This window comes from Mustela putorius, unplaced genomic scaffold (assembly GCF_011764305.1).
Source record: "Mustela putorius furo isolate JIRA1106 unplaced genomic scaffold, ASM1176430v1.1 tig00003949_pilon_pilon_pilon, whole genome shotgun sequence".
NCBI classification, from domain to species: domain Eukaryota; kingdom Metazoa; phylum Chordata; class Mammalia; order Carnivora; family Mustelidae; genus Mustela; species Mustela putorius.
Genome location: NW_025422093.1, coordinates 1 through 14,735, shown reverse-complemented (window position 1 = coordinate 14,735; position 14,735 = coordinate 1). Strand labels below are relative to the sequence as shown.

Below are 14,735 nucleotides of genomic sequence, written 5' to 3'. Positions count from 1 at the left end.
AAGGAACAGAAAGCCTAAAAACAAATAAAAAGAGAAACTGTGGAGATGAAAAGTACAGTAATTAAAATGAAAAACTCACTAGAGAGATTCAAAAGCAGATCTGAGCAGGCAGAAAAAGAAATGAGGGAATTAGAAGTCTCAGAAAGAAAAAAGATTGAAGAAAAGTTGAAGAGAACCTAAGGGACCTACAGGATATCAAATGGACCAATACAGGTAGGTACCGTGGGAATGCCAAAATGTAAAAAAAAAATAAAGGGAAAGATCAAAGATATAATGGCCCCAAACTTCCCAAATTTGAAGAAAGACATAAGCATCCAAGAAACTCAATGAATTTCAACAGGATGAACTAAAGAGACCTGCACCTAGATATATTACACTCTGTCCAAAGATAAAGAAAGAAATCTGATAGCATCAAGGGAGAAGTGACTTGTCACACACCTAAAGGATCCTTAATAAGATTATGAGATTTCTCACCAGAAACTCTGGAGGTCAGAATGGACTAGACTAACACAATCAAAGTGCTTAAAGAAATAAACTATCAACCAAGAATCGAATGTCTGGCAAACTATCCTTTCAAAGTGAGGGAGGAATTAAGATTTTATTATAATTAAGACTTATAATTAAGATTTATATATAAACAAAAGCTAAGGGAGTTGGTTATCTATATACTAATAATGAATAATCCAAAAAGAAATTTAAAAGACATGATGAAAACTACAAGAAAATTACTGAAACAAATTAAAGACATAAATGAAAAGATAGCTCCTATTCTATGGCTTGGAAGACTTAATATTGTTAAGATGTCAATACTTCCCAAAGTGATCTACAGATTTAATTCAATCTGTCTCAAATCATGGAAACAAATTCAAATCATGATTAAGTAACACTATTTACCCAGGAGATCAGTACCCAAAAACCTGGCAGTAACAGGATGAGTTAAATAATTATATATGCACATAACTGAATAAAACACAGCAATGAGATCTAATGAAGGCAAACCACAGCTTCACAGATACAGATAATCAATCAAACAAGTTAACATGTTATAAGAAAGTCACCGAAGACTACCTACAGTATGATTTCAAGTATCTGAAGTTAACAGCTGGCAAAACTGAACCATATATATATATCTATATATATATATACATACACACATACACATACACACACACACACACATACATACATACAATTTTGGGGGGGGCATATTATATAGGGATATCTACTACATAGAAAAAACTAAGCCCCCAGAAATGAAACCCGTGAGGTCACATTCCATGTCTGTTTCAAACTGAATATGTTCTTAAAAAAATAAAATATTTTTTTCCTATGAAAAAAACAAAAAACTAAGCTAAGTGGTCAAAACTTAGTCAAAGTACATTTTGTTTTTTGGAAGTCTATCTAATTTAGTCCACCAAAGGTGAAGCTCAATTTCAACATTGTGACTCCTATTTACTCTCAAGAACTGGGAACCAGTATTCCAATTCAATTTTTACCAATAACTAATTTTATGTGTTAAATAATTAACTGCTCAATTTTCTCATTCTTTACACTAAAAATAGGTGGATGGAACACCTGGGTGGCTCAGTGATTAAGCGTCTGCCTTCAGCTCAGGTCATGATCCTGAGGATCGAGCCCTACTGGGCTCCCTGCTCTGCGGGAAGCCTGCTTCTCCGTCTCCCACTCCCCCTGCTCGTGCTCCCTCTCTGGCTGTCTCTCTCACTCTGTCAAATAAATGAAAATCTTAAAAAAAAAAAAAAAAAAAAAGAAATGGAAAAGAAAAAGAAAAAAAAGATGATCTGTACTTGCTCTTCAAGTGTGATGCTATATACAATGTACTACTACATATTCATTATTAATATCTTGCCCCACCCAGTTAAATTTGTTTCAAATATAGAAAAGTAAAATAATCAGTAGAAAAGGTATTTCTCCTGCTAACTATTACTCCTCAGGAGCAAATTAGGCATTTAGAGAAGAAAGTTTGTATCTTAGATTCCTTAATTGCTAACAATTAAAAAAAAATCCCTACTTCCAGCTAGGAACTAGTTATCTTCCAGTAATCTGAAAAATGACCGACAGAAAGGGAAAAAGGAAAGACACCCCATTATGTTCTTCAGGCTTTCTGGAAACAAGGAATTATTCCTTTGGCCATATTTATGCAAATCCACAAGAAAGGTTAAACTGTAGACATCAAGGGGACAGGCCCTATTCAAATAGGAATGCCCCGCAAATGTTACCATGGCAAAATGAAGTCTACAATGTTACCAAGCATGCTGCTGGCATTGCTGTAAATAAACTAAGGCAAGATTCTTTTTGTTAGAAAATTTCTGTGCATGCTGAAAACATTAAACGCTCTGAGAGCCAAGACAGAGCTTCCTGAAACATGTAAAGGCAAACGATCAGACAAAAAGGAAGCCAAAGAAAAAAGTACCTGAATTCAACTGAAGTACCAGCCTGCTCCACCCAAAGAAGTACACTTTGTGAGAACCAAACTAGAACCTGCTCCCTATAAATTTATGACCAGGTAAGTGTAAAAAAAAAAAAATAAAAGACCTCTGGACTGTTAAAAAAAAAAAAATCCTAAATAATTGTGTTATGGAGACTAAGATACTCTCTTATATAACAGTTTACCTTCCACAAGCAATCTGAGTGACAATGCTTCCCATAAGTTCAAAAACTTTCCTTGGGTTTATTTCATGACTGGTAGAGTTATGACCCAATTGACCATACCCTCCAGCTCCAAAAGTAAACACTCCACCTTCCTAAAAAAAAAAAAGAGAGAGAAAAGACAAAACCCTTTATCATTAGAAGGCCTTATCAAAGAAAATAATCTTTAAGAAAACAGGTTAATCTTAATATATGCAGTCAATTTTTCTCTTCTATTGTCTCTGCAATTTAACAGACAACAGCTGACTTTTCAGGGTAGAATCCCTTAAACCTAAGAGAAGTGCAGGCTATTTTCACATATTTTAAAAGCACTTATGTTCTTATCATTATATTTAGTTGAAGCCATCATTAAAGAGACACTAATCATTTTCTGCACTGCCTTTCATGGTCATTATATTCATGATCTTATTGAATCCCAAGTACATAACCTGTTATGTATCACAAAACCTAAAACTGGTTATCGTCTTCAGTTTTCAAACTAGTTATGCTTTTATACAAAGCTCTGCAGAAAGAGTGCAATTAAACCAGAATGCACAAATATAGCTCTTTTTAACACACAGTTGCTACAACGCAGGGGTTGGGGCGTCAAACCCTTGTGCAGTCAAAAATCCACATACAACTTTTGCCTCTGCCAAACTTTACTAATAGCCTACACTCCTGCCTAAAAACCTTACTGTTTACATAAACAATACCTAACTTAACTTTTTTGGTATTTCTAGGCTACACAGTTTACCTATAAGTTTTTTCAAATTGTTGCAATCTCTAAAATCTTTACCAATATATTTGTTTTAAAAGATCTGTGTATAAGTGGACCCATTCAGTTCAAACCTGTGTTATTCAAGGGTCAACTATATATAGTCTTTAAAAAATTTATGGTAAAATATAAAACTGGGTTAGGTTAAATATATAAAAAAGTAATTTGTCATAACAGCTTAACACAAGCACAATTGGTTTTTCAGTTTAACTACTTTTCTTCAGAATTATAGCTGTATATACAATTTTATATTCTGCTTTTAACATTTAGTAGTGTAAGTGTATATATGACTATGTAAGGAAATTGATTTTTCTTTTTAAAACATTTTATCATGAAAATTCCAAACTACACAAAAGTAAACACATGTATATATAAATAAAAATATATATACATACACACACTATCATATAACCATCACTTGGCTTTAACAAGGAGCAAAAGTTAAATAACCTTGTTTCGTCAATGCCCCTCCCATTTTTCTTCTTCAGGGTGCTTTTAAGCAAAAAAGAAAAAAGAAGTACTAGAGTACTTTAAAGCAAACGGTGGACATCAAATCCTTTCACCTATGAATGTGTATATATCTTTAATGACATAAACCTTGCACATATATAAATACAAAACACAGTAATATTATATTTACAAAATTAATATTAATTTCCTTTTTTGGATAGAAATGGCAGTGTTTATTTTTTTATTTATGGTTTTTGTAACTGGTATCTTTTTTTCCCAGTTTTATTTAGGTATGATGAATTGATGAATAAAACTGTATATATTTGAAGTATACAATGTGATTTCGCATACGAATACACTGTGAAATAACGACCACAAAGAAGTTGTTAAACACACCCATTGTCTCACATTTTTTTTTTTTTTTTTTAAGAATGCTTCAGATCTACTCTCCTGGCAAATTTCAGGCATAGAATACAGTATTGTTAACTAGTCACTATGCTGTACATCTTATAACAGAAAGTTTGTACTCCTGACCAATTTCCCCCCATTTCCACTACCCCAACTCGAGACCCCAGGAAAGAACATTCTATCCTCCATTTCTACAAATTTGACTTTTCTTAAGATTCCCCACATAAATAACATGATAATGGTATTTCTCTTTCTCTGGCTTATTTCACTTAGAATAATGTCCTCCTCCAGGTTCATCCATGTTGTTGCAAATGCAAGTATTTCCCTCTTTTTTGTGGTTTAATATTGTTCTTCCGTGTGTGTGTGTGTATGTGTGCATATACATATACATCACACATTTTCTCATCTGGTAATGGACACTTAGGTTTTTTCTTGGCTATTGTTAAAAATGCTACAGGGTCACCTGGGTGGCTGTCGTTGGGCATCTGCCTTCAGCTCAGGTCATGATCCCAGGGTCCCCTGGGATCCAACCCCACATCGGGCTCCCTACTTGGTGGGAAGCCTGCTTCTCCCCCTCCCATTCCCCCTACTTGTGTTCCTCTCTCGCTGTCCCTGTCAAATAAATAAAATCTTTAAAAAAAAAAAAAAGCTACAATGAACATGGGAGTGCAGTTAACTCTTCAACAACCTGTTGTTTCCTTCAGGTATATACTCAGAAGTGGAATTTGCTGGGCCATATAGCTCCATTTGTAATTTTTTGAGGAACCTCCCTCCATATTGTTTTCTATTTGCACCAGTTTACATTTCCACCAGCAGTGGGAACAAGGATTCCCCTTTTCTTCACTTCCTCACCAGTATCTGTCCTTTTTTTTTTTGGTAATAATCATCCTAACAGATGGAGGGTGTTATCTCACTGTGTCTTTGATGTGTGTTTCCCTGATGACTGTGAGGTTAACATTAAGCACCTTTTCACGAACCTGTTGGCCATTTGTTATATTCTTTGGAAAAGCATCTATTCAAGGTCCTTTGCCCATTTTTAAACTAAATTCTTCATTTTTTTTAGCCACTGAGTTATAGGAGTTCCTTTTATATTTTGGATATTGAGCCCTTACCAGATAAACGGTCTGCTAATATTTTCTCATTCCATAGGGCTGCCTTTTCATTTCACTGACTGTGTCCTCTGCTGTGCAAAATCTTCATTTGTAGTTCATAATTTATTTTTGCTCTTGTTACTTGTGCTTTTAGTGTCATATCCAAAAATGATGACCAAGACCAATGTTTTTCACCCCATGTTTTCATCTAGGAGTTTTAGTTTCAAGCCTTACATTAGGTCTTTAGTTCATTTTGAGTTACATTTTGTTAACGGCAAAAACAGGGGTTCAATTTCTTTCTTCTGCATATAGACATCCAGTTTTCCCCACACCGGTTATTGAAGAGACCAAACTTTCCCACTGTGTGTTGTTGGTGCCTTACCACTGATTAGTTAACTGTATAGATGTGGGTTTATTTCTGGGCTATCCATGGTTTGACTGGTTTATGTGTCTGTTTATGCCAGTACTATACTGTTCTGATTACTAGAGCTTTGTAATCTAGCTTGAAATCAGGAGCTTGATGCTCCAGCTTTGCTGTTCTTTCTCAAGATTGCTTGGTTATTCCTGGTCTTTTGTGGTTCCATATGAATTTCAGGATTTTCTATTTCAGTGAAAAATGCCACTGGAATTTTGATAGGGGCTACACTGAATCTGTGGATCACTTTCAGTAGTACAGACATATTAACAAAATTAATTCTTCTAATCCAAGAACATGTACTATCTTTAGATTTATTTGTATCTTCAATTTTTCTCACGGATGCCTTACATAGTTTTCAGCGCAGAGGTCTTTCACTCCTTAGTTAAAATTCATTCCTCAGTAGTTTATTGTTTTTGATGATACTGTAGATGGGACGGACTACTTTATTAATTTCTCTTTCAGAGTTTGCTTAGTGTATAGAGATACAACTGATTTTTGTATGTTGACTTTGTATCCTGCAACTTTACTGAAGTCAATTTTTGGTTCAAACAGAGTTTTGGGTGAGTCCTGTATATAGGGTTTTGTATATATAATATTATGTCATCTGCAAACAGACAACTTTAGTTTTTTCCTTTCTAATTTGGATGCCTTTTACTTCTTTTTCTCTACTAAAATAACTCTGGCTAAGACATTCAGTACTACACTGAACAGAGGTGATGAGGGTGGGCATCTTCATCTTATTTTTGATCTTACAGGAAGAACTTTCAGCTTCTCACCACTAAATATATTAGCTGTGGGCCTATCATTTATGGCCAATGTTACAGATTCCTCCTATACTTTACTGAGAATTTTTATCATGAAAGGATGTTGAATTTCACCAAATGCTTTTCCTCCATCTACTAGGATGATCATATGATTTTTATGACAACTAATGTGTATTGACTGGTTTGCAGATGTTGAACCATTCTTACCTCCCAGGGATAAATCTCACTTGATTATGGTATGTGATTAAATTTGGTTTGCTGGTATTTTTTAAGGAGTTTTGCATCAATGCCCATCAAGGATATTGGCCTGTAATTTTATTTTTTCTGTACTATCTTTGTTTGGCTTTGGTATGAGCATAATGGTGGCCTCATTTGAAAGTGTTTCCTCCTATTTTTTTTGAAAAGTTTGAGATGGACTGGCATTATTATTAAATGGGAGAATTCACCAGTGAAGCCATCTGGTCCTGGGGTTTCTCTCCCCAGATTCAATTTCCTTACTAATTAAAGCTCTGTTTAGATTTGCTATTTCTTCATGATTCACTCTTTGTAGCTTGGATGTTTCTAGGAATTTATCCATTTCATCTACGTTATCCAATTTGTTGGCATGTAATTGTTCACAATAGGTTCTTAAAATCTTTTATTTGTACAGTATCAGTTGTAATATCCCTTCTCCATTTTTGACTTTGAGTCTTTTTTTTTTTTTAGTTTCCCTAAAGATCTGTCGATTTTTCCCCCCCTCTTTTCAGGAAAACAGTTCTTGGTTTTGTCATCTTTTGTAATGTACTTTTTGTCTATTTTTACTCTGACCTTTTTAATATTCTTCCTTCTGCTAACTCTGGGCTCAGTTTGGTTTTCTTTTTCCCTAGTTCCTGGACGTATAAAGACTGTCTCTTTGAGAGCTTGCTTTTTCTTCTTTCTTAATGTAGCTATTTATTGCTACAGATACTTTACTGGATATGCAGTGACAGTATTATCACTATCTATCCCTCTTAGAGTTGTTTTTGTGGCATCCCGTAAGTTTCGGTATGTGTGTTTCCATTTTCACTTGTCTCAATATATTTAATTTCTCTTTTACTTATTTCTTGACCCACTGATTGTTCAGGAGGGTGCTTTTAAATATCCACATATCTGCAAATTTTCTGGCTCTCCTATTATTGATTTATACCACTGTCACTGGAAAAGATACCTGATACGATTTCAATCTTCTTAAATTTGTTAAGACTTGTTTTATGACCTAACATATAATCTCTCCTGCAGAATATTCTGTTTTGTCCTTGAGGAGAATGTGTATGTGCTGCTGTTGAATGGAGTGCTCTGTGTATCTGTTAAGTCCATTTGATATAAAGTAGTTCAAGTCCTTTATTTCCTTATAGACTTTCCACATGGATGACCTATCTGTTGTTTAAAGTGGGGGTATTGGGAGTCTCCTACTATTACTGCTGTGTCTACAGCTCTGTTACTGTTTGTTTAATATAACTTAGATGCTCTCGTGTTGAGTGCATATATAAGTATAGTTGTTATATTCTCTTCATGAACTGACCCCTTTAATTTTAATATCTTAATATCGGATACTGAGGCCATGTTAAAAATTTTCCTGATTACTTTATTAAATCACACCAAAGTACATGTCTCCTTGGTAATGTTAAAAATAAGTAGGGACGCCTGGGTGGCTCAGTTGGTTGGACGACTGCCTTCGGCTTAGGTCATGATCCCTGAGTCCCGGGATCGAGTCCCACATCAGGCTCCCGGCTCCATGGGGAGTCTGCTTCTCCCTCTGACCTTCTCCTTGCTCATGCTCTCTCTCTGTCTCTCTCTCAAATAAATAAATAAAATCATCAAAAAAAATAAATAAATAAATAATAAGTAGGTTGGGGCGCCTGGGCGGCTCAGTGGTTTAATGCCTCTGCCTTAGGCTCAGGTCATGATCCCAGGGTCCTGGGATCAAGCCCCACATTGGGCTCTCTGCTCAGCAGGAAGCCTGCTTCTTCCTCTCTCTCTGCCTACTTGTGATCTCTCTCTGTCACATAAATAAATAAAATCTTTAAAAAAAAATAAGTAGGTTAACAAGTTTCACAGCTTAATCTATCCACATTAAGCTTAATGTTTCAATCCTTGTCTTTATCCACTATTAGGGAGATTAGATTAGATTAGAGATTTTTCTAATCTTATTATTTCTTCTAGGTTTATTAGTTGGAATTCTACAAAAAACTTAACTCATCAACTACTAAAATTACTCCCAAATACAATCTGCAAATAGGAGGCAGGGGAAATGCATCTTTCTTATTTACTAATTTTTTAAAACATGAGCTGTCCTAGCAACCTCAAAATATAATACTGTTATAAGCAATTAAGTTTGCTTTGTATTGACTTGAGGATGAAAAGTATCATAATGAAATCATGGGTTTTTATATGCTTGGTGTATTTCCATTTATTGCCATTATTATTTCTTTTTGTGAAAACTCCTGGATGCTGTCCCTCTGACATGACCTTATAACACCTAATAGCCAAGGCTATTCTGAGACGTCCCAACTCCCCCACCTCCGGATATGAAATCAGGCTCTTCTCCAAAAAGCCCTGGTTATTGTTCATATAGAGTCTACAATAATCATGGGATGCCCACTGTTTCCAGATTGTACATGGCTAATTACTTCCAGGACCATTCAATGATCACGGCAAAAAAATTTTTAGAAGGAAAACAATAAGAGTTTGTAATGATACTCTTAGAGGTGATTAAAAGATCACAGGATCTTAATTTAATTCCTATTGTTTTCTATCTCTTTTAAGCTGAAGGTCATAGTTTCTAATGATAGTAAAGTACTTATTTGCTTTATCCTATCCTGTACGTAATATATTGAGAGTAAGTATCAATTTTACTACTAACAATTAAGACTACAGAGGGCAGTTTAAAATTTTTGGGTAAATTCAGTTTATGTTTAGGCTACTTCCTACTAGTGATATACAACAAAATACTATATTTTAAAAGGACTTGATTAAAAGAATTCTCCTTCTGTAGTTGTGCCACTAGTATATTTTATTTTTAAGTACTTTTTAACAAGTACTTAAAAACATCTATGTTAGGGGCGCCTGGGTGGCTCAGTGGATTAAAGCCTCTGCCTTCAGCTCAGGTCATGTTCCCCAGGTCCCGGGATTGAGACCCACACTGCACTCTCTGCTCAGCAGGGAGCCTGCTTCCTCCTGTCTCTCTCTGCCTGCCTCTCTGCCTACTTGTGATCTCTATCTGTCAAATAAATAAAATCTTAAAAAAAAAAAGTATGTTTGCTTTTTAATTATGTGTAATAGTTTCTAGGTTCTAAAAACAAAACTGTAAACCAAAGTACATCTATTAAATTTTTTAAAATACAAATACCATGTAACATGTTCATCTTTTATCCCTGCTTATACAAAAGTCAACTATTCTGTACCTTTTTACTTAACAATATATATCCTAAAGATATTCCACAGCATAATATAGAGATCTACTTCATTCTATTTTACAAGACTTGTAAATACTGTTTTACAAGTTCTGGGTGGTTACTACAGTTTATTTAACTAGAGTCCTACAGAAAAGACATCTGCATTCTTTCATTCGTTTGCTATTAAAATAATGCTGCAATTAAACTGCTTTGTGCACATACAACTTCCTATCTTTGGGAAAGATTCTTAAAAGTAGGGTTGCTAAGTTAAAATATATAAGTTAAAAAATATATATATGCTAAGTTAAAATATAAAAAATATATATAGCATATATATATGCTAAGTAAAAAAAACATAAAATATATATGCTAAGTTAAAATATATATAAAATAATATATAAAATATATATGTGCTAAGTAAATATATATAATATATATGATAAGTAAAAATAAATATATAAAATATATAAATATATTATATATAAAATATATGCTAAGTTAAAATATATATTATAAAAATATAATTAAAATATATAAAATATATGTGATATGCATAATGAATTTGTAAATGAACTTGAAAAAAATCTGACATCTTTATGATAGTGTGTTCACACCCATTAACATGTATGTCTTTACATTTATTGTTTTTTTAAAGTCTGTTTTTAAATTGCTAAGATAGGTTTTGCATAAGGAAACTGCTTCATAAAGCAATCCTAATTTATTTGCAAAAAGTTCTTCCAGAAAAACAAAAGATATATGGATACAGAACTGTATTCTAACTTAAATCAAGGGAAAATAAAATATTTTTCTATTAGGATATTTAAAACTATCTTATTTTGTTAGAAATAATATATACCAGTGCTCGCTTCGGCAGCACATATACTAGAAATAATATATACCAAAAATGCCAGTGAACAAGTACCACCGGCTACTATCTTAAGAGGAATACAGAATAATAAAATTAAAAAAAAAAAAAATCAACAGATGTAAGCAGTTACATATCCTGGGAAAATAAGATTGAGTGGTTATTTGAAGGGCTGAATTTGATAAGCATTAACACTGTAAGTCTTTCTACCACAAAGCTAAGGAATAATATATAATATTATATATTATAGCCCTAAGGGATAATATGTAAAATATTTTTTACTATTATTTCAATATAGCCTTATTTCTTCTAACCACCCATGACAGAAGAGAATGACGATTTTTAACTTGCCAACGTAAGTTATTAAAACTATAGTGACTCGGGACGCCTGGGTGGCTCAGTTGGTTAAGCAGCTGCCTTCGGCTCAGGTCATGATCCCAACGTCCTGGGATCGAGTCCCACATCGGGCTCCTTGCTGAGCAGGGAGCCTGCTTCTCCCTCTGCCTCTGCCTGCCATTCTGTCTGCCTGTGCTCGCTCTCTCTCTCTCTGATAAATAAATAAAATCTTAAAAAAAAAAAAAAAAACTATAAAACTATAGTGACTAATTTGTAATTTGAATGATAAAAATCAATAAAATATAAGATAAGCAGATAAAACTTTCTTACTAAAAGGCAAGTAATATAAATTTTTAAAAAACAACTTTTATAATTAGTCATATTTTTAAAAGTACTCTGAGAACATTATACTTGATAAGGACTAAGAATAATTCTTATTAAAAAATTTCCAATGTGGGAGTGTGTACAATTTTATGTATGCAGAAGTCTGACTAGAAGTTAATTTTTTCTTGCTAATATTATCTACTATGCAGAATGAAGAAAGATAAAGCAGCAAAAAATTTCATTTCTAATTCAGCTAATAAAAAATGTGTCAGTTCCTTTAACATGACTATAAATAATATTCCTGGCAAAGGTTAGTTTAACGTGATTATTTTCATTCTACTTCTAATCACTAGAGGACTACACAGTCCTGGTAATGAAATGGGACATACCCAAGAAAGTTACAGGACAGAGTTAAAACCATTAACAAGACTGTGATGAAAGCTCATTATAACTACTTGCGTAATACTTAGCCTGTGGTTAACAGGCAGATTCATTCTCCTCCATTACTTGTTGTACAGTATTTATAAGCCAAACAGGAGTTAAAATCAGGCAGTTACGCAATATAAATGGGATTGATACATAGAGGATGGCAAGTCTGACAAACTAAAAAGGAATTTTTTCATTCAAAATATTAAACAGTATTTCACATAAAGCTGAGAAATTCATTAATACATACTATCACATTTAATAGATCATAACTCACATTTCATAACAATAAAAATTGAAAATTAAGGTAAATTGTTTTTGACAATAATAATCTAGTTCTTGTCTTCAAGAAATTACTTTTTAGACATCAATAACACTCGAATTTTAATGTAAATATCATGAAAACATTCAATAATTATAAATTACTACCATGAGTAATAATAAAGAAGTTTTATAGGAATACAATACCTTGGTTAGTGCAGCAGTATGATCTTCTCCACAACAAACATAAACTATTTTCTGAGTTCTTAGTGACTTTAGTAAATTAGGAACATACCTATCTGAAAATTCCAACAAGAGACGTTAACGGTATTTTTTAAGTTAAAACTCTTCTAAAATGTGTTTCCTCTACAGCTTCCCAAGCTCAGTAGACAGTGATAAATAATTTTAACTGTGATTCAATGATTTACTAGTACAAACCTACTTAGTTCCCAGATCTTTCTATTCATGCTGCTATAAGAAAGGAGGGTTTTAAATAGTAATTTAAGTGTTAAACTCCCTTAATGCCGATCTTTACAGAACTAGAAATCAAGGAATTTCAAAGCTATTTGCTTCTAATATCATTCTTTATATTCACCTCATGATAATTAAGCTCACAGGATTCTATTTAAATACTTGAAAATTATACTTTCTATTTTGTAGCAGAAAAGAAGTATGTCCTAATCTGACATTTTTCTCTATGCAAAACAAAATATTTTAAAGTTCTGAGTATTATTTCTTTATCATTACCAGTTGTTACTAGACCAACAACTCACTTTTGTCTACTTAAGTCATGACAATTATGTTGAATTTTATGAAATTAGTTCCTGTATTTCAGATACTGGCATCTGAATTAATGTGGTTATGAAAAATCAGCTCCAAGATCCTGACTTGTTTCAAGTAATTATAATGCTTAAAATTCAAATTGTTTATTTTCAACTCTAGAATCAATGTTAAAAGTGAAACTTCAAAATAAAGTTTTAATGACTCTGATTATTTTAATAGTTCCCTGAAAAACTCAAATACATTAACGCTTCATGTTACTTTCCACAATAATTTTACCACCTCTTTCCACCAATGGTAGCCAATAATGTGATTACCAATTGAAGTAATGTTTTTCACAACTTTCTTTTAATGAATATCTAACAATAAAGATTTTTCCAGATATACTTTCTAGAGTTTATTTTGTGATAAAATGGCATTCATTGGCACTCCCACCATCCCTTCAAAATATTATTAAATGGAATTTTTAAATAAACTTCTCATCCCCTTCTCCGTATCAGGGAAGACTTGGGTACATTTCTTTCTGACATTAAGAATCACTGATCCATCTCAAAAGATCATTTCTTTTAATGTACATTTATCTATAAATAATGAGAACCTACCATTTTCATCATTAAGACCTAGTTGACCAAATTTGTTGCGTCCCCATCCAAAAATAGCTCCAGAAAGGGTGAGTACAAAACTATGGGCTCCTCCTGCTGCAACTTGCATGAAAGGGATTCCAAGCAAAGACTTAATCAGCTGTGGCGAAGCTTGCTTTTTACAGTCAATGCCTAAACCCAACTGGCCATATTTATTTTGTCCCCAACTGAAGACTTCACTTGCTGTAAAAGAAAAATTATAAAATTAACTATTTTCCTCACACACCCAAAAATTTCATTTGAAGATCATCAGTTACTTGGGGACATTCTTCGTCTCATCAAATGGAAGTACATATTCACCTTTATTAAGTTTATTTCTTATCTGGAAACATAATAGAAGAACATTCAAAGAAACATCAAGAACAACATTTTGTATTAGTACAGAATAAGTTTTACTCACTTTACTAATTAGTACAGAATAAGTTTGACTCACTTTACTAATGAATGGGTAAGGCACATAACTCATTTCCTTATGTTTCTTAAGAAAGAACTATTCCTCAAGCCTCACTTTCATTCTGTGATTTATCTCAAAAGGCACTCAACCAGGCTCAAGACCTCAGTTATTATATATTGATCACATTCAAAATTTTATCACTAGACCAGACCTCTCTTATTAGCAATAATCCCATGTATCTAATTGTTTACCTGACCTCGACACGTGGATAATTACAAAGGTACCTCTCGAGCTCAGTGTGTTTCAAACAATTTATGACCCCCAACTTCACCTCCCATATCTGGACCTGTGCTCAGTGTTCTCCATCTCAATAAATGATTCTGTAACTGACTCAGTAGCACAAGCCATAAACATAAAGAGACATGCTTAAAGAAGACATACTCTTCTCTCTTCTTTCACCTTATACACAGACTGGTATCACTCTATTCTATATCAACACATAATATACAGTTTTGCTTCTAAAGAAAAATATGGCAAATAGATGCACTCTTCATCATTTCTGCTTGTCACTTTTGCTCCCTCAACTATCACCATGTCTTGCAACTTTAGACATCTTTTTATTTTATTAAATGGCACTAACAACTGACACACTAATAATTGTTTTTAAAATTCATAGTATAAAATAGTACACACTTAAAAGTAAGTTTCCCTCTAAAATTAGATGTTGGGTCCTCTCCCAAGAG

The 14,735-nt window shown here is 33.3% G+C and overlaps 1 protein-coding gene across 2 annotated transcripts in view; it reads right to left on the bottom strand.

Moving 5' to 3' along the window:
- LOC101685888 (probable E3 ubiquitin-protein ligase HERC4) overlaps positions 1–13,781 on the bottom strand; it is a gene marked incomplete at its 5' end in the record, with an annotated part of 83,764 nt that extends 69,983 nt beyond the window's left edge. For both annotated transcript variants that reach the window (XM_045069910.1, XM_045069911.1), the window contains 3 exon segments: positions 2,632–2,762; positions 12,385–12,476; positions 13,560–13,781. In XM_045069910.1, the coding sequence (XP_044925845.1) occupies positions 2,632–2,762; positions 12,385–12,476; positions 13,560–13,781 (445 nt within the window).
- Positions 13,782–14,735: the final 954 nt, after the last annotated feature.